Source organism: Phaseolus vulgaris, chromosome 8, assembly GCF_051622355.1.
Source record: "Phaseolus vulgaris cultivar YP4 chromosome 8, ASM5162235v1, whole genome shotgun sequence".
Classification (NCBI taxonomy): Eukaryota; Viridiplantae; Streptophyta; class Magnoliopsida; order Fabales; family Fabaceae; genus Phaseolus; species Phaseolus vulgaris.
Window position 1 is genome coordinate 4,080,547 of NC_143505.1, and position 21,160 is coordinate 4,101,706.

The window sequence follows — 21,160 nt, forward strand, 5'->3', positions numbered from 1 at the left end:
CTTCCTTAACATTACAAATCAAAGACATTGTTCTTCTCCTTTTCTTTATGTTAGATTGTTAGGTTCCAATGTAAAACTTAATATTTAGGTCAAACTAATGTAAATATTGAATTTTATGTTGAAATCTTTAGAGTCTAATGTAAACAAGTTCCAATTATTTACAAAAATATCACTACATATTTTTTTATTATTTTTCTTTGGGTCTAACGTAAAATGTGTCACGTGAAAGACTAATAATTTTGGAGTAAGATTTGAAACTTGTATGAAAAATCATGCTAGTGAGTCTGATATGAAACTTTTTTTTATAAAGATGAATTAATATTGTATTTTATTAGTAAGAAGAAATTTGCGTTATTAATTGCATCAACATTTCATTGATTAAGAGTCACCACATTGGCCAATGATGCTTTTAGGTTCATGGTTACACTAGTGACTAATTTTTGCATATTATAGAACACAATGTAATTGAAGAGTGTCTCTCTATTTCTATGAAATCGGATAAGTTATTAGTTAACACTTTCATATTGTTTTAGATGTGATGAGTGTATTAGATGAAAAATTTTTAGTCCAACCATCACAGAAAAATTTAAGTCACATGTCATGAACAATTCACTCACCCAATATTTAAGGTAATATTATGTTAATATTTGACATTCATGTATTTTGTCCAAGTTACAATAAAAAATTATTATCTTTTTATATAACGATTTAGGATTATTTAGGAATTATTGCTGAAATTCAGGTTAAAGTTAAGATGGCGACATCAAATATTCTTTAGTTTCATGATAAAAAAAATTAGCCAAGATGATAATATTTTTATCTCATAAGTTTGTAAAAATGTTCTAGAAAAGACTTACACTTAACAAATATGATAGTTAATCAAATTGGAAGAGATTACGAAACAAAATAAACTATGCCAACCATTATGATATTAATTATAAAATGTTTTACTTATTTAAAACATTGATGAAAATATCATCTTTCAATTCATGTCTCCATCAACCGTAAAATAAAATAGTTGTGGAGTTTTCATATAATTTTACATGGTTTAGTGTTGTAAAACGTCAACATGTAACAATTCTGATGTACTAAATACTCGTGGAATGAAGGACAATTTTTAAATTTCCGAAATTGATTGGGTGTAGATTCAAAATTTGGTTGCAGGAAGTAATTGCCTACATTTTAGCATGATGTATTTGGGCTGGGCTGTTGGGCTTGTTATGGCCCAACAGTTTTTAAAGCAAATAATTGGCAAAGGTCGAAAAGGGTAGCAATGTCATTAAAAGCAAACGGTCATGATTGACAGTGACACCTTTTGAATTGTGCCCCACTGTGTTGGGCAATTACAATTACCTTAATCTTTTTTATCTTCCATGTTTGTGCCAGATGCACTTTTCCTTGTTCTCAAAGTCTTCCTTTCTTCATTCCCATCTCACAAACAAACAAACACACAAACACATTCACACCACAGAGCAAGGGGGCACTCACTCTACTCTCCCGTCAATGGCGGATTCAACCCCTTACACCAAACCCCATTTCCCACTTTCACGGATCCAGCCAAAACCCACCAACCAAGGTAAGTCCTGCTCAGGTTTCATCATCAAAGCTCTCTTCTTGGCACTGTTTATCATTGTTCTCCCACTTTTTCCCTCTCAAGCCCCTGACTTTGTGAGCCAAACCATAGTCAACAAGTTCTGGGAGCTTCTCCACCTTCTCTTCATTGGCATTGCTGTCACTTATGGTTTGTTTAGTAGAAGAAATTCAGAACTTGACACACACGTAGAAATAGAAACTACTCACTCTAGTGCTGACGATAATGCCACTGTACCTAGTTATGTGTCTAAAGTGTTTCCTGTTTCCACTATTTTTGATGATGGGTATGAAAATGGAAATGCTAATGAAAATCCATGTGGGGTTGATGAGAAGAGGATGAACATGATGATGCATTGTTGGAATCCTCAGAACTTTGATGGGGGGGCAGGGGTTGTATGCCCCAATGGGGGTGGTACTGTTGGTGTTTTTGATGAGCAGTACAAAACCCATTTGCCAATTTCTGAAGATAGTTTTGGTTATTCTTCTGTTGGATGTGATGGGAATGGAACCAATGTAGTTCAAGCTTGGAATTCTGAGTACTATCATAGTGAGCCAGTGGTGGTTGTGGCCCAACCAAACTACAAAACTGGTGAGTGTGGTGAGGTTGTTGATTATAAACCTCTAGGGCTACCGATTCGCAGTTTAAGATCGGTTGCAAGAGATGTAGATAGTCCTAAATATGCCAATGAAAGTGACTCCAGTTCAGGTTCAAGGGGTTCTTCCAGGGCCTCAGATAAGAGCGGAGATAAGGAATTTGGAGATCTGGGACCTTCCAATTTGGAGAAACAATTTAATGATGCTGCTGCTGCTGGTGGTGCATCAGCTTCCCCAATTCCATGGCGTTCAAGGAATTGGAGGATGGATAGAGAAAAAATATATGGCAATGTTACCCTTCCTGCACATTTTAGGCCTCTTTCGGTTGATGAAACTAAATTTGAAGCACCATCTTTCTCTTCCCACAATGAAACTAAGTTTGAAGCACCATCTTTCTCTTCCCACAATGAAACTAAATTTGAAGCACCATCATTCTCTTCCCGCAATATGTATTCTTCCTTGGATTCAATTTCATCAAATAATGTGAACGTTCAAGAGGAAGAAATGAGGCAACTGGAAGCCTCCTATGTGTCTGCCTCAGAAAAGATGAATTTTCAACAGGAAAATGTAGGGCAAATGAAAACTTCCTTTGTGTCTGTTTCAGAAATTATGAATTTCCTAGACGAAGATATGGGTACAACGAAGGCTTCCTATGATCCTACTTCTGAAAATACAAGTTTTCAGAAGACAGATTTGCGAAAGAAGATTTTCCAAGGATCTTCATCAAGAAATAGAAGGATGGGAATTAAAGGAAAATATGGTGCTGCTTCTTTTCCTTCACATTTTAGGCCAATGTCTGTTGATGAAACTCAAATTGACTCACTTGGTTCAAAATCTTTGCAGTCTGTGAGACCCTTCTCTTCCCACACAAGAATTTATTCTTCCTTGGATTCAATTTCATCAGACATGGACTTCCAGGAGGAAGATATGGGGCAGAAGACTTCCCATATGCATACTACAGAAAATATGAATTTTGAGGAGGAAGACATGGGACAAAAGAAGACGTCCTATATGCAAGCTTCAGAAAATGTGAATTTCCAAGAGGAAGATATGGAACAAAAGCCAACTTCCTACGTGCCTGTTTCAGAAAATATGAATTTCCAAGAGGTGGACATGGGAAAGAAGAATTTCCAGATGTTTTCTAGAAATGGCATGGTGGAATCTAAAGGAAAATATGTTGCTGATTCCGGTCCTTCACATTTAAGGCCAATGTCCGTTGATGAAGCTCAACTTGAATTGCTCAGCTCAAGGTCTTTGCAGTCTATGGGATCTTTCTCATCACAGTCAAGTTTATGTTCTTCTCTGGATTCTGTTTCATCAGAGAATATGAACTTGGTGAAGGAAGATTTAGGGGAAAAGAAGAGCTCACGTGGATCTTCTTCTAGTTCACCATCATCTCTGACTAGAAGGAATGGTGAAGCTTCATCGCAAGCATTTCAAGCACAAGGGTATACTAATGGTTCCTCACTCCCGGATGACATAAAGAGCAGTTTGAATGACTTGAGAGGTTTAAATGAGATTGGAGGTGAGGATCCCCCTAGCAATAAAGAGTCGCGGATGCATCCTTTGCAATCGGACTCAGAAAAACCTGCAAGCCTAGCGAAAGCTCCATCAAGAGGAAAATCAGTTAGAACAAGAAGAACCAGCGGACTGATTTCAGGGACAATGAGAATAGGAGAAACATCTAGCAAGCAAACTGATGAAAAGGTTGAGAAGAATGTTAACAATGTTGAGTCAGTATTGAAAAAGGATAAAATGAAAAGTGGAGAACCAGATCTTCCATTGAAAGGAGTCAATAAGAAAACTCTGGATTCCTATTGTCCTAAGCCTGAGATTAAATTTTCCAATCATCGAACGAGAGACAAGCTAGAACAAACCAAGGATTTGTCTAAGCAAGACTCAGATATTGAGCTTGAGAATACTTGGATGAGCTCAGATGAAAGTGGGGTACCTGAGTTTGTCAATGATTCAGATCTGGATTCTGAAGTAGATAAGAAAGCCAGTGAATTTATAGCTAAGTTCAAAGCTCAAATCAGGCTTCAGAAAATGGGATCTATTGATAGAGCAAAAGAGCAAAAGATCATTGGAAACAAGATTAGGTGATTTGTAAACTATTGTGATCCAATTGTTTCTAACCCGATGAACATGAGTTCATCAGAGATCTTATAGTATTATGCATCATTCAGCTTCCTTCATTTTAGGAGATTTTATTTTCTTATGTTTTCATATAACTGCTGAAGTTGAAATTCTGTTATTTTGCGTCAGCAGGTCTTCCACTTATTTATTTTCACATACAACAAAATATCTATGCATATTGATTCTGGTGCCACTGTGCCTTTCTCATGTTAAACTTCACCATTTTACTTTTTGTGTTAGTTACTCATGTAGTGTGCGCATACATTGTTTCTTTGGAGCAATCGCTTCATCTAACTTGTTTTGATATTGTAGTTGTCCCTCTTGAACTAATGATTTGCCTAGAAGCTTCTGCTTTTAGGAGCATTGATCTTTGAGCTGATATCATAGTTTCCATGATCAAGTGCTATAATAGGTTAGTGCATTCTCTATACATCATCTGCAAATATAGAGATGGTCTTATGTCAGTGACCGTGTTAGAGCTACAGTCAATCTTAAGCATTCACTCAACATCTTAAGCTTTAGGAGACATATCTCGATATATCTTAGTCTCTTTGCTTGAAGACTAATAAAAATCATGTTGTAATTTAGAATAGCATAAAATGCCCTTAATTTTGGTCAAAATTTATCTTGGATCCTATATTTTAAAGAATGACTTTGGTTGTGTTTCTTATAATGGATGATTTTCATCCCTCTTTATGGACCTTAAAATAATAGGGTGAGGGATTAAATTCACCATTTATTTTAACAACAAATTGAGGGGCCTAAAACACATTTTTACCCTTTAGAATATTTACTTAACATGGATATAGATTTGTATTTTCACTGTAGAAGGAAGATGGAGATGAAAACGATTATGTGCATGTCTTATATAAAATACAAAGTGTCAGCAGCATCTATTTAAGAGTTAACCTTTGGAATCCATTAGTATTTACAAGCAGTTTTGCTTTTTTTTAGTTTGTTTTAAACTGATGGATTAGACAAATAACCATGTGTGACTTTAATAAGGTTTATCTGTCATCATGGAATAAAGAGCAAGATGAGGCAAAGGTAGAAGACCCCCTCTTTTCCATTTATACCAAATAGGCATTTAGAAGATTAGCATATTGTGTTGTTGCTTAGGTGTAAAAGCCAAGATTCGCCAATAGTTATTTATAAAAGGGAATAATGCATGTTAGTCTCCTAATAAAATAAATCGTTAAAGTTTAACATTATAGAACTAAAATACCTTTAAATTTGATGTATCAGTTGGAATTTGTTTAATTTATATGCCCATTTTTTTCAAGTTTTAGTAGTAAGCTTTTAATTATAAATTATAATTTAAAATAAGTTTAATGTAAATACATTTTTGATAAAATATTAGAACTGAAAATTAAAATCACTGTTAGACAAATTATGGGTTCATATCCTATTATAATAAGGATTCATATTCTCTTATTACATACTGATTCATATGATATTATATCATATGGATTCATGTAGTATTATTCTACATGACTAATCCCATGCTTCATCTAAACCATACAAAATCATACAATCCAGATTAACATCTGAATTACTCATTCTTAATAGATTTTTTAACAGCCTTATCCAAAACTACTATATTTCTTTATCTTCCAGAAAAGATTTCTAAATTTAGCTTTCAAAATGTTTATTGATTCATTTTCAAGTGACAATGCAACATAAGATTTAGGGAAAATGTTACCTCTAAGACTGTGATTCACTGGTCAAGAACAACAAAACTTAGTGACAAAATGACAGCGCTTTAAATGCATAGACAAAAATGAAGATGCATTCACATGTGAATAGTGGAGTATGGGTGTCGTTTTTAAAGATATTTTAGTTATTTTACTCAGTAGGTGCATGCGGAAATCAAGGAATTACATATTGGCACAATATTATATGCTGGTTTTTCTTTTCTTGTTAACTAGCAAACAAAAGATACAAGATACAATCTTAATAAAGCATGCCTATGTTAGCAATTTTTATTCTGAAACATATTAATTAAAATGTAACACTTAACCAGATTAAAAACAATTAAAAGTTAGCTACATTCTTTAAATGTGTTAATTAAGATTTGATTTTTAATTGTGTATAGAAAAAAAAATCTATAAAAAAGACAGCCTACTTTGATGATTGCATGCTGTAAAGGAAACTCACCTTCAACTGCCAACTCAAAAAATAGCCTAGAACACAAACAAATTTAATATTAAATTCAATTATTACCATTTTTTTAACGAGGTGGCCGGAAAGATGGTAGGTCTGAACATATTAAAAGTAAACCTTTCTTCCACCACCCGTAACTCAAACTATCCCTTTTCTTACAAAAAATTTAGGTGTAACTCTTAAAATACTCTTTATTATGTGTTTTGACTCACATTCTAAAAATGACACTGTAGTTAAGGAACAAGTGTTTCGAAAGAGCAGTGTTTATATATATAAAATGCTTCAAAATGAATATCAATGTTGTAGAATACATTTATGTTTATCAAAATATTTCATAATACTCTCTACTTGCTCTATGGTATATGTTCAAGATCCCACATCAACTAGAAATTACTAGAGATTGAGACATTTCATAGTATATATATGAGTGCAAATCTTACCTTATAATTTGATTTTATGGGGTTGAGTTAGGCTTAAAGTTACTTGTTAATATTGTTTCAAAGTCATTTCGATCATATCCTAACGATTGTTTAGTTGAGCTTATTAGGTCATCCGCTATTAGATTGTTATCGAACCACTAATAATATATAATTTCACGCACAAGTTGACAACCTTGGTGTGAGAGATGTGTGTAACAAATTGCACATTGACTAGAAATTATAACATTTCATAGTATATATATAAGTGTAAACCTCGCCTTATAAACTTATAAGCCGATTTTATGAATGTTCCAAGAATTCGATATTTTTAATGTGTAAACTTGAAAGAACGGCACCGGAAAAGAAAAAAAAAATGCACATGTAAGATTCATTTAAGAATACAGAATGAGTTTTGAAGGGCTTAGAGGGAAACACCTTCCCCGTCGAAAGTATCAACTTAAAATTAGCACAAGATGGTTTTTTTTTTCTATGAAGTCGTACAAAAAAGATACATCATCATACATGGTACCTGACCATATCATATACAATCTAGTAGTAAGTATGAGCAGATATTAGCTACTTGTACAAAATGGACATTCCTAACACAAGGTACAATAGTTGATTTACTACAACATACATTTTAATGACATTGTATAATATTGAACGGATAACTCATCGAGCTTCTTCTTCCTGAGGCGCCTCAATATAGATATTGTCTTCTGCACTGGGATTCGCATGATGCTGGCCATATATTGCATAAACACCAATCATGACGATAGAAAGAATCACAAATCTCATCCACGCTTCTTGATGTAACTGCCAAAAGAAGTTCATCGTTATGTGTCAGTTTTAATGTACAAATAATCAGCTAAAAAACTTTTTAAAGAATGTAATAGTTTGGCCATATTTTAAAAAAAGGAGAGATAATGGGCGTACTTGGGCAAATAAGAACATGTTGAAAAAGATGCAAATATTTGGCAGAATGGGAACCCCTGGGCAGGAAAACCCTGGTGTATCTGCGTAAACCTATAAAGCAAAATGACAGAAAAATGGAATTAGTGAAAGAAATTAACATCAAAATGCAGCAAGCTCGTCAATTTCACAAATTTCAACATGATCTGTGATGAAGTCCGGGAAGCAGAGTTGTTAACCTTCAAATTGCCTTTCCGTTTGGTGTATTTGGCACATACAACCATCAATGTGTTCTTCATTTTGTGGTATGATCCAGGAAAAGAAGGCAACAAACAATTTCAGATTATTCTCTCCATCTCCTTTATTGACGAGACTCAATTAAAAACTCAGTGACTTTGATTACTATTTATACCTTGTCCAATAACCAAATCGAATGTTTTACATGTTCATTCATATGCAACAACCTTCAATAAACGAATTATGCAACCAAAGCATTTCGACCGAGCCCAAGGCAACATGCATCTAAGCACTATTTAGATAAATTTCTCAACAAATACTTGTATGAAAAGAAAATAAAGTGAACCCGTAAGTTAAAATTGGCTAACATAAACTAATTAAAAAAGCTTCCTCGTTTTATCTTCTTCAAAAGTTGATTTTGACTTTATACAAAACTTAAATCATTTAACCTAATTTTTTTCTCTTAATATTATTGGAGAAATTTATCTAAACAAGGCTTTAATAAAATATAAAATAACCCTCACCTGGCGAAAAACAAGAGCAACAGAAGCACCAGCTGCGATGACTATAGTGAGAATCAGAAAAATAAATGAAGCATCATATCGGTAGAAGACCCCAGTAGCAAATCCACAAAGAGCAACGGCAATGAGGCAAATTACACCTTCCCGCTCAGCAGAAGATGACACTTGACTACTTGTCTTATCCTTCCAGCGAAGTACAACAACACATGCCGAGACAACTGAATATCCAGTCTGAAATAAGTTAATATATCATGTAAGGGACATTTTCAACCACCAATCAACCATAAATAATACATTTTGTCAGGGCACATCATGCCATATTATTTCCTGAATGGAAAATATTATGCACACTATCTGAACACATACTAAAACATGGTAAGATTAGATTAATGTATCCAACACCCACAGAACAAGAAATGTCCCACCTTTCCTAAGTCCACACATACTTCATGCCAATCAAAGAACACGTACATACTATATGTTAATACAAAATAAGCTAGATATTTTGTTGGCCAGTCCACTACCAACAGATTCGAAGTCAACTCTTACCAGTGTACCGACGGAAAGAATGTGAGAGAGCACATGCACATTTAACAGCCCAGCCAAAACACTGGCAACCAAGCCAACCCAGATCTGAGAATGAATAGGGGTGTGGCGTGTTGAGTGAACCTTTGCAAATATTGAGGGTAGTAAGCCATCTCTGCCAAGCCCAAGATATAGCCGAGACTGCTCATCACAAAACCCCATTATGTACATTAGCACGTGTCAGGCACAACAATCATGCCATAATTCAGAAGGGATTTACCTGAACATAGAGACCAACAAGGAGTGTTGTTGTAAGTCCGGCAACAGCACCAACACTAATCAGAACAGAAATAAATTTTAATCCCTTAGATGTAAAAGCGTCAGCCAAAGGAGCATCTTCTCCTAGAAGATTGTACGGAACCATTCCAGTAATCACCAAGCATACTCCAATGTACAATGCAATACATACTAAGAGGCTTCCTATTATGCCAATTGGCAAATCCCGCTGAAATGTCATAAACAGAAAAGATAAATACAAAAAATCATGGTGAGCTAATTCCTCAGAATAGAAAGAGGAGAAAAACTAATAAGTGAAAGTGTGAATATAAATTAGCCTGAGTAAACATATTATTGTGAGATAATCTATTACTCGGCTAAACAGATTTACAAGATAAATAACCTGAAGTTAATTAAAAACTACACCTCTGATTAGATAAACTTCTTCGCAAATAGTTGTAAGAAAAAATGCAGAATGAATTAAACTTTTTCAATAAGTTAAAATAAACTTACATATTTCAACTATTATAGAAGTTTTATCGACTAACGTCTCCAAAAGTGATGTGCATAAACTAATATTAACTAATTCATTGTACCTTCTTATTTTCTTCTCCTATAAATGTTTATACAAGACATGATACTAACTACAACTAAATTTAAATAGTCACTATTTTCTTCCTACATAATTAATGGCAAGTTCCCACGTGAGTGATACAAAGGGAAACATGACCTATGGGGAGATGAATTCATTATTCATATGAGACCAACAGAAGGAAGGCAGGTTAGGAGGAAATCTATTTTGCATTCTGTTTATCTTCCATTTAGACATTCTATTGTTATATTTTGTCACTAATGTAGTAATTCATCTAATATATAAACCATGAATAGTAATGCATAAAGGAGATAAGAGAATTATCATGTTATTTGTTTTCATTTTGGAGGAATCCTAGACCTCGTATCCAAGGAATTTACTGTACTCATTATCAAACAAACTATGGCATTGAACAATACATAAATTCAAAATAGTCTCTATTTTACTTCCAATAAAACTATCATTATCAACAGATACATCAGATAAGAGATACAGCATCTGGAAAATTCATAAACCATGGGAGCAATATCAATTTACACACCTGAGGCCTCTTAGATTCTTCAGCAGAATTGGCAACTGCATCAAAACCAACGTATGCAAAGAAGACTACTGTAGCTCCTGTAAATATAGCTTTTAAACCATTTGGAGCAAAGGGAGACCAGTTGGAAACATCAACCTCAAATACTCCAGCAAAAATGACAATTATAACAATGATTATCTGCAACAAACAGTAAAACAACCTGTGATTCTGTATCAGATAAACCATAATAAACACGTACATAATAATACTGTATTTTGAAAACTTGAGATGGAAAGGAACCTTGGTCACTGTCATGATACAGTTCACAACTGACGATTCGCGGACACCTTGACATAGAACAAAAGTGATAAGCATTAGCAGAGTAGGAGCCAAGATATTGATGGATAACACATCTCCAATGCTTTCCCCATGACCAATCCATTTTGGAATGTTATCCTTGAAAACAGGGAAGAGTTCTAGAATATTTATCAGATAATTTGCTAGGCTTCTTGCTATACTAGCTGCTCCAATGTGATAGTCAAGCATCAATTGACTAAAAACAAGAAAAGCCGTAAGTTCATTAAAAGCTGTGTATGTATATAGATAAGCTCCTCCAACAACAGCGGGAAATCGAGAAGCTAGTTCAGCATAACAGAGTGCATTTATAACACAAGATGCTCCCGCAAGTATAAAACTTATCGTTACTCCTGCATCATAGAAACAAACCTCAATAAACCACTAAGTTTGGAATAATAGTAACTGGAAAATAACCCGAGCATATTAAGCATCACAGCAGATAGTATTTGAGTTCAATTTTCATATATTTGTAAGGACTATCACACTACCAGTCAAATAGAAATCCCCATAAACGACTTTTAAACTAATTATTGCAAAAATCAACAATCTTACAATGCATGCTATTATGATTGAACAATAGTGTAAGAATCCTTTAAAGTATCAGATTATACCAGCACTTTCTAATTAAATTAACAGTATTTTACATGCCAGCAATCACTAATTCAAACTTTTGAAACAGTGATATCTCTATTCCATTTCAATAAAAATCTGTGTCTCTTCTTAATCTGATATTAAGTTTATATGATGGGCCATATCTTGTAATATTTAAAATTTGTGGAATCCTTGTGTGAGTGTAGTACTGCATTCATGTCCATGTCATATAAGGTGCTCGCTACATCATGTTCAACACTCTCCAACTCCCATTACCCAGGTACTAGCACCTCCGAGTCTAACAACAAACTAGCAAATAAAAGAACAAAACTTTAAAATGTAGATACAATTACTGCATTGATGCTTGCTTTTGGAGATTTATTTCGGTAATTTATGTTATTTTTCCTACACAAAGCACTAGCTAGGTGAAACTTGAATTTTAATTGGAGAATTATACCTAAGTTTTGTCCAAAATTAAATAAAAAGAAAACGCAACAAGTAGTAAGGAAACCTTTAGTGGTTGATCTTTAAAAAAATTCTTAAACATGAGATCTATTATTTACAAGATCTGCACTAGAGGAATAGACATCTCCACTATGGAGAATGAGTTCTCCTATAAGAATTCTCGATATCTCCAATGATAAAAAAAAGTTCATATTTTAAATCCTTTCTTACTGAAAAAATTTATGGCAAGACTTAGAGAAAGTTGCTTAAGATCGTAAGGTGAGATCTAAATTAGAGTAAAAAATTAAGTGGAATTTTAAGAAATCTAATATCCTAATATGGAGGGAGCTTCAAAAAAAGTAGTTCAAATAAGATCTTGCAATAAAAAGCTTTAAAAAGTGTTTTCGGTCCTAAAATTCACAAAATCATTACTTACTAGAGCAACTTAAGAGTAATACTGTTAGTAATTTTTTTCAGTATTTCAGTGACTAAAATAACTACTATTAATTTGATAACCTCCTTTATGCCCTTAATTAATAATTCACTCAACTAAAGTAACTCGAGACATTAATTAATCTCCTCGGAAAATGAAAATACACTTTAATTAACTAAATAAACTTCAAGAACGCTTTAGAAGCTAAAAATGTAGAGGTGTACCGGGTCCGGCGTCGCGGGCGACGGTACCGGTGACGACGAAGATGCCTGCACCGATGGATGCGCCGATTCCGAGGAGTACGAGGTCGATGACGCCGAGGCGGCGGGAGAGGCCGAATTCGGAGCTGTCGCGGGAGGCCTTTTCCCCCGCCGTGACGAGGCGCTTCGATCGAAGCGCCGACGACCAGAATTGCGACCAACTGGAGGAAGACGAAGAAGAAGAATGAGGAGACCCAATTCTCATGGCGAAAACAAGGTCAAACTAGAAGAAACGAAAAAAACAGAGTGTCACAGAGATTTTGGATTGGGGGATAGAGAAAGAGAGACAAATTGAATTGAAAATTTGCATACAGAAGTACATTCAAATAAGAGAAACAAAATTATGACAACAAAATAATATTATTATTTTATTGTTAAGAATAAATATAAATATAAAAGAAAGAGAAACGTGGATATTTCTTCTTATTTAATAATTAAGTTTTTTGGTATATGATCTACAAATTTTATATAACACATGGGTCAATTTGAATATGGCCTCATTTCAGTCCAGTTACAGTACATCATTTTACATTTAAATTATAGTTTCTATAAATTACTCTCTCCATTATTATAAGATAATAATATTTTAAGATAGTGATATAATATTTTAAAAAATTATTCAATAAATATAAATTTAAAGCCATTGTCAGTTGTTTGCTTCTCTGGTCAAATTTAGTATTGTCTTTGTAAAGATAATTTTTTCAACTTTTAGGAAATCTAAGTATATTATATTAGATTTAAATTACTTTTATTTCAAAGTGTTTAATTTTTAAATATTTTATTTAAATTTTTAATAAAGTAATCCAGATAAAAAAAACTATCAAATACAAAATCCCTACACATAAATAAAGAATTACTGATATAAACTTCAATTATAAAAGATGTGGTTGATATCCACTACAAATTAGTTTCACCAATATTGGTCTATAAAACTTTAATAAATATTGAGAAATAGTTTTCATCTGCATCATTGGCTAAATAATCTCAACAATGTTACAAAAAGAAGAAAAAAAACATTGTCTGAAAAATAGTGTTATTTGCATCAATACAAAAATTAATAACTTTGTCAATATAAATGTAAACACTCCTCACTATGTTTTAATCAACTTTAGTTGAAAAGCAAACTCAAGTAACATTAAGTGAAAATAATATAATTTGATGTAAACTTTTATATCTAAATAATATATTTTATTATAAAATATTTTAATTTTTTTATAAAAATAAATTACTATCTCAAATACTATTTTACGGATTAAAAAAAATCTTAAACTAAAATTGAATAAAGTTGAATCTTAAACACTAACAATAACAATGTAATTTATTCATTGATTAATAATAAACAAATACATGTTTTGGAAAGGGAATAATGAACTTGTTTGTTTCAAAGTCTAAGTTTCCATGTAGAAAATAACCTATTGTTGAAACTTTTGTTTAATTAATTATTATACTCTAATTATATTTTTTAGTATTTAATAGGTAATTTAACTTCTACTCAATTTTTTACTAACAAATACTCCATTATCTCCTTTTTACAAATACTCTATTATCTCCTTTTTGAAGATTGAAGATTGATATGTACAAAAATAAATAAAAATTAATGAAAAATGAATTTTATTAAATTTTTTTTTTCAAAGATGGTTTGATTGAAAAAATAATAATCGTATTTATTATATTAAAATATAATATTGTATATTTTAATTTAAAAAATAACAAATAAACATACATAAAAATAATAATTAAAAATTGTTTTACAGTTTAACTATATCATATTAACAATATATTTATATTTATAAAAATATCATATTTTAGTTTTTAGTTTTTATTTATAACATTACTGCAATTTATTTATGGATATGAAATAAAGTTTAAATTACAACAATCAATAATTATAAAAAAAATCATAATATTTTTTATCAACTAACTTTCCATTATAAAATACTGAACAATTTTATAATAATAAAAATGATGAAGCATTATTTTTCTAAAATAGTTTTTATTTATAAATTTTAAATAACAGTATTTAATAACTCAGACTATTTATCTTTATTTAGAAATTTTGTAACATTAATAAAGTGTGTTTATTATTCTAAAAAGTTAAACAGAACCCCGCCAATAGCCGTTAAAAATTCAAAATCATTTACACACGTGTATAACTGAAACCGCTTCTTCTTTCTTCCTTGTGGCGACTTCCATTTTTTTCTCAAAGCAAAGCAAAAGCAAAGAAAGAAAGAAAGAAAGAGTTGAAGAAAATGGGTGAAATAAACGTTCATACTCAGAACGAACCCATCACTGCAATTTCTCTACAACCAACGCCAACACAAACACCTCATAAATACAAATGCCCCAGCATTGCACCGTCGCAAACAATGCGCGATCACGGTGATCACACGGCAGTGGTGGAGCCCACCGACCTCTTGTCCATCATGCACCTCAACAACACTTGCTGCCACCGTCAGCCGCCATGCTCCGCCGTCAACAACCCCATAAAGCGCCGATCGCCTCCCTCGTCCTCTTTCTCCGGGGAGCCCTCTGCCAAGAAACTCTTCTGCGACCAGGAGGACCTCTCCCTTTACGGCTTCTCCGCCGTCCCCATTCCCCTCAACCTTAACTCCCTCGTCAACAAGCGCCGCTCCTTCCCCGTCCTCCGTCGCTGCGTCTCCGACCCTTACCGCCCTCCGGCTCCGGCGCCTCCCACTCCTGCGGAAAGAGGCTCCGGGCTGCCGCCCCTGCCGCCGGGCCTCAGGAGGAGCGTCTCAGATGTCTCGGCGCCTTCGCCGTATCTGAACTCCGAGGAAACCGCTCCTGATTCAGTGGTACGGAGGGTTGAGAAATTGAAAGTGTAATAAAAGGTTTTTTATCTTTTTTGGGTTTGGAATAACGGGTTTGTTTTGCTTTGTTTGTTTTATGCATGTGATTGCAGAAACTGAGAAGGATGAAGGAGCGATTGAAAGAGATGAGGCAACGGTGGGATGAAGTTATGAAGGATGAGGAAGAAGATGAAAAAGAAGAAAACTGTATAGCTGCTGAAGAGGACAAAGTGCTGCCTGAGGTATGTGTATCTATGACTTTGTCTTCTTGATCTTGGGTTTGATTAGCTTGTGTTACCTTTAATGTGTTTGGTTCTGTAATTCTACTGAAATATGTAATATAGAATTTGAATTTAATTAGAACATGTTGTAAAGTATCTTACATTGTTATCCTATTAGTGAGGAGAAATTATGCATACATTCCATCATGTGGTGAATGAGGTTTAGGAAAGAAAACGATAGAAAATAAAGAAAATGTAAGGAAGAAAAGTGATAAATGAGATATGTTAAAAAAATATAAAAAGTGATACGAAAAAATATAGATTGTAAATAAGATCGGAAGAAAAAGTAATTACGTGTTTATGATAATATGTTACATATTACTGTTTTAAAAATCACACTTGAGATTATTTTTTCATAGTTGACACCTTAAAAATCTTTATATTGAAAAAGAGTAGAAGTTAAGCACAATAATATGTAATTTTAAAGTCATCATTGTTATTATTTTTTGGATATATAGTTTGAATATTTCTTAGAATAATTTGATGTTTTATGTTTAATCCATGTGTTTTTTCAGGATGATCTGGGAGGAGGAAATTCTGAAGAAGTGGTTAGTGTTGAGTGGGCTGAACAATGCGTAAGTCTGAGATTTAGATGTCCTTGTGGGAAAGGCTACGAAGTTCTCTTCTCAGAAAATAATTGTTACTACAAGTTGGTGTAAGAGAAAAGTAGTGTCTGTGACCCTTTTAGTTGGGATCACTTCCATTTATCTACTAGTATGTAACTCTGTACAAAAGATAATAAAAGATAAATGACTTGTGAAAAAGTATGTTATTCCTGTGTAACAATTTTCTTCAGTGGCCTTTGATAAACCTTATCAACAGTTCCTCTTTGCTTGAAATTATTTATTGATGGGGTTTCCAAGAGTTGCCTTTGTAGAGTTAAGCATTGAGAAGACATTTGTTTTTGCAATTGTTCTTGGAGGCATGGATTTAGAGAGAATCAAAGGAATGGATTTGGGGGATCTGTTCCCGAATCTTTTTTCTAATATATATGTTTAGCTGCTACTTAGGTGCTTTGCTGCAATTGTTTGAGATTCTGAGGTAGTGTGCAGCAGTTAGTGATTTGTTTCTGTTTGGAATGTGGCTGAATTTGCTTGAGGTATGTCTTATATATACCACATCCTTTTCTTATATAATATTTTCATTTCCTGATTAGAAGAAAACTGCTTTAGCGGGTAAACCTTTTGTAATTAAAAGAAATGCTCTTTCTGGATTTCTCACTGTAGTTCAGTTTTAATGTGGCATGTCATTGTCACTTGGTACTAATGTCTTCTACAATTATAATTAGGGGCCACACAAACTAGCACTTGTTTGTTCCAGCTTCTAAAGACAACACATTTTCCTACAGTACTTTTGAAGTGAAGTGTGTTTTGTGTTAAGAACAAATGTGGTTTGTTATGGTAGTAGTGGTCCAGTCAGTGACTGAAAAACACTACCTATCTGATATCTGTTTATTTAGCTAATAAAAAGCACTGCAATTAGAGTCTAGCGATGTTGTAATTCAATTTTAGTGACTACAAGGACTTCACTTTACTACCTACAGAAGATGATTGATGTCATGTCAAACCAAAGATTGTTTTTCAACCTTGTGTGAGATTGCATGAGTAGTCGACTCTCGTATGGCATGTAACTTTTTGGCAGCATGAAAACATTGATTGATAGAATTGATTATTTTTTTACTAGCTAAGAAACTACAAATAGTTAAAAAGTCTTGCAATAAGAAGCCACTCATAACTCAAGCTAAAGATCACAAGAGCTCGAGTATAGAATTTCAAATAATGGTGTGTGGTAAAAGTATGTTCCAATAAACAACACTGTTAAAAATGATAGTTTCATGTAAGTAAAGCCAAACAACCAAAGTCCACAGGCATACATTTTGTGAATATAATTTTATAGGCAGGGAAAAGGGAACTTGCTTCTAGTAGTCTACTGATAGACTTTGAGATGATTAATAAGGGGCAAATTTATTTATCAATTGAGACTAAGAACAGCTTACAATATCAAGACACAAACTAGTTATGCAAATTACAGATCTGATAGTATATTATACTCTTCTTTTTCAGTATTTTCATCCATAATGGTTGCATGTGTTTTCTTGCTCCTGTGGTGAACTGATGCTTGATTGATTTCAGTGTTTGGGTATACTACATTCCCATTTCTTTTTTTCTCTTACTTTCTCATAGATCATCGTTTACTTATAAAGGGTATGGAAGCATTAGAGTCTAGAAGAAACTTCAACTTTTTATATGAAGGAAAAACTCCTTCATAATGCTATGGCAAACAAAAATGGCTTGGTTTCTACATGGAGTCCCTGTGTGATTGTATGTACCATAGCCTTTTTCATTCTGGTGTCCAAATACTACCTACAAAGTCCTTTTATAAAGCATACGGAAAGCTTAAGATGAAGCATTTTTCAATGCTTCAATAGAGCTGATATTTCCAAAACAAATCATCTAAATGAAACCCTGATGGACTGATGAATTTTTTGAAAATGAATATATGTATATTTCAAGTATTCCTTACACAACCATTTGGTCATGATACTTCACTTATAATAAATCATAATATAATATAATTATCCACATGTAATATACAATAATTATACATATATAACATGTATCTCATCTTTGTCATCATTATACATGTGTATGCGTGTACTTTTTTATTTATTATCAAAGCACTCATGAATATCACATGACAATCATACCACCATCAGGTGTAAAATACTTGAGTGAGTTCTTTCATCACTAAATCAACTCTCATTCTTTTCGTGTTGTTTCAAACATAACATAAACATTTAAGTAAGGAGACTTTGTTGTATAGTCCAATAAGCTCCTGAAAATCATTGTTACCTTAAAATTTAATAGCTCAATTTTTGTTTAATACTTAGATGTGTTGATAATATTTTAGTAGAATATAATAACTTTGAAAAAAAATTATATTAGTTTTTTCATGACGTGAATTACATTGTGTACAAAAATTATGTGATGACATAATTTGTAAGTTTAAGTAACAACTCTTCTAACAAGTGATACATTGTGTACAAAATTATGTGATGATATAATTTGTAAGTCTAAGTAGTAACTTTTCTAACAAGTGAGGATGAGTTACATTATTATTATTATTTTTATATAAAAGTTTTCATGTTAGACATCACTATGCAACTTGACATCTCAACTACGCTGACACCTCGAGTAATAACAATCATCTGTCATCACATGAAAAAAAATATTATTATTATAAAAAAGAAAAAAGAAAGAAAATACAAATGTATGGAGGATTAGACCAAATCCATATGTTAACAAAAATAATACATAGGTAGACTATACCTATTCATAAATAATTTTAAGAACAGACTATATGGAAGCCTATTATACCAATGAAATGATTCTCTATGAATAAATCCTAAGTTAGTTAACTTATCAACACACACATTCCCTTCATGAAAAATATGAGTAACCCTAAACTTGATTTTCCTACAGTAATTAAGACAAGTATTCCATCGATTATGAAGCATTCACGGAACATTAGTTCTAGTAGTAAACGCAACACAAACCAAGACAAAATCACATTCAAGCTAGATATTAGTAAGCCTCATCTTTTGAGCTTCCTCCATATCATGTATAACTCCATAAAACTCAACAACCATAACAGTCTGAACTTCAAGAAACGAAGATAAAACACTAATAAACTTTCTCCTACTCTCACAAAAAATACCTTCACAAGTATTAATGTTAATTTTAACACAGTTTGGTGAAGGAAACTCTCATCTAAAAGAAAGAAAACGAAAAACTTTACCACTACGAGTATTAATACCAAAAACATTAATTGCGTTGAAATTCAACATATCTTTCTTCTTTAAAGCTTTAAACGAATTTCCCACTAGATAAATTAAATTTTTAATTATCAAAATAGCCATAAAAACCTCAATCTTATCCTGAAATATTAATATAGTGTATTGTTAATAATTCATAAATTCATCAACTTTGAAGGATAATGAATATATATCTCTTAGATATACTCAACAATGTAGGTATACGTGATTCCATTTAATTACATTTGTACGGTTAAGTGAATGATTTCAATAAAAAATTAGGTTAAATAATGAATCTGAGTATTAAGCCCATGAATCAACCTAATTACATAATAAATATATAGTAAAAATTCTAACGGTAAAACTATTATACTATAAAATAAATTATGTTTTGATTATAAAATATTTTTAATAAATATTTTATATCACACGTTTTACTATGAGAAGATATAAATGTTTTAGTAGGAGACCGTGTTTCTTCACTGGGATCCCATTCATTAAATTGTAAAACATGTATGAGTTATATTTTATGATCATTGTTTTAAATTTTTAGTACTTTGTTAACTTTATAATATTTTGAAAATTATTGCTTTATATATAATTTATAAGTATTGTCACTAACTTATAAGAATTAATAACTAATTTTTTTAACATGAGAAAGAGGTAACAAATTTTTTTATTTACTCAAACATTAATATAGTCCAAATATGATTGAGTAGGGGTACTAAAAAAATACAAACCGCAACTCAACTAAATATAATTAAATTTAATTGAATTGAGTTAAAATTTAACTAAACTAAAAGTCAACCCAAACCAAACTAATTATAGTCCTAATATAGTTCACACTAAAATAAAAAGCTTTTAAAATGAACAATAATATATTTACAAGTGGTATCATATTCTATAATTAAGATCAAAGTAGCATTAGCTCAGATAAAATTTTAACTTTTTTTTAACTTTGAATACAGACAATTTATGAACACTTTTACAGTAAAAAAATGTAAAAAATTAAACTCTAAATTATCCATTAAAAATAAAACACATTTTATAATAATATATAAATAGAACCAACTATATTTTATAAATTATCGATTTTGTAAAAGTCAATTAGACTTAAAATTTACATTTTAATATAATGACATGAATTTTGTTATGAAAACTCGGTTTGATGCATAATAATAGAAAACAAATTATCACTAAAACAACAATTATATTAATATCAACATTCTTTGTTTGCTTTATATGGAAGATGACTTAATTAAATTTTTCCTTTTCAAAATTCAATAGACTACACTGAGGTAATTATATAATTATTTACATTGATTGAATTAAATTGCATCACAGTTTGAACTAATTAATACAAATGAACTATTCTAATTAATATCGAGTTATATGAATTATATGAACTAGGCATCATATCATAAATTAAGTTTAATTCGTCCACTTTTATTCAGACTTAATTTAAATTTTAAATAAATACATTTTTTAATGTCATTCAGTTAAGTATAAGTTTGATTCAGTTTAATGTTTCAAAACAGCAGCCCTAGCGCGTGCCAAACTGAATCTCTGTGGCGCTGCTACATTTATAATTTTTTTTTTCAATATCAAATTGATTTAATATCTATAAACTCATCTTTAAATTTGAATCCCGAAAATTAATTTAAAAAAACTCTTATTGTAATTTA

General features: G+C 32.0%; 3 protein-coding genes across 4 annotated transcripts; 2 read left to right on the plus strand and 1 right to left on the minus strand.

The window, feature by feature from the left end:
* The first annotated feature begins 1,374 nt into the window (after positions 1 to 1,374).
* Positions 1,375 to 4,515, plus strand: LOC137826114 (cotton fiber protein). The gene has a single exon (XM_068631973.2). The coding sequence runs from the start codon at positions 1,387 to 1,389 to the stop codon at positions 4,288 to 4,290; it is 2,904 nt and encodes a 967-aa protein (XP_068488074.1). The 5' UTR covers positions 1,375 to 1,386; the 3' UTR covers positions 4,291 to 4,515.
* A 2,753-nt stretch (positions 4,516 to 7,268) lies between these two features.
* Positions 7,269 to 13,009, minus strand: CAT9 (cationic amino acid transporter 9). 2 transcript variants are annotated; one of them, XM_068629050.2, is made up of 9 exons: positions 12,538 to 12,916; positions 10,789 to 11,195; positions 10,510 to 10,686; positions 9,381 to 9,605; positions 9,125 to 9,301; positions 8,579 to 8,806; positions 8,057 to 8,110; positions 7,842 to 7,931; positions 7,269 to 7,721 (listed from the first exon to the last, which is right to left on the minus strand). In XM_068629050.2, exons 1-9 carry the CDS (start codon positions 12,776 to 12,778, stop codon positions 7,578 to 7,580), a joined length of 1,743 nt encoding a protein of 580 aa, XP_068485151.1. In that variant the 5' UTR covers positions 12,779 to 12,916; the 3' UTR covers positions 7,269 to 7,577. The 2 variants fall into 2 exon arrangements, with proteins under 2 accessions (XP_068485151.1, XP_068485152.1); XM_068629051.1 differs by lacking the exon at positions 8,057 to 8,110 and having other exon boundaries at positions 12,538 to 13,009.
* A 1,780-nt stretch (positions 13,010 to 14,789) lies between these two features.
* On the plus strand, positions 14,790 to 16,501 carry LOC137826020 (uncharacterized). Its single transcript, XM_068631860.2, has 3 exons — positions 14,790 to 15,386; positions 15,494 to 15,622; positions 16,177 to 16,501. Exons 1-3 carry the CDS (start codon positions 14,823 to 14,825, stop codon positions 16,318 to 16,320), a joined length of 837 nt encoding a protein of 278 aa, XP_068487961.2. The 5' UTR covers positions 14,790 to 14,822; the 3' UTR covers positions 16,321 to 16,501.
* Positions 16,502 to 21,160: the final 4,659 nt, after the last annotated feature.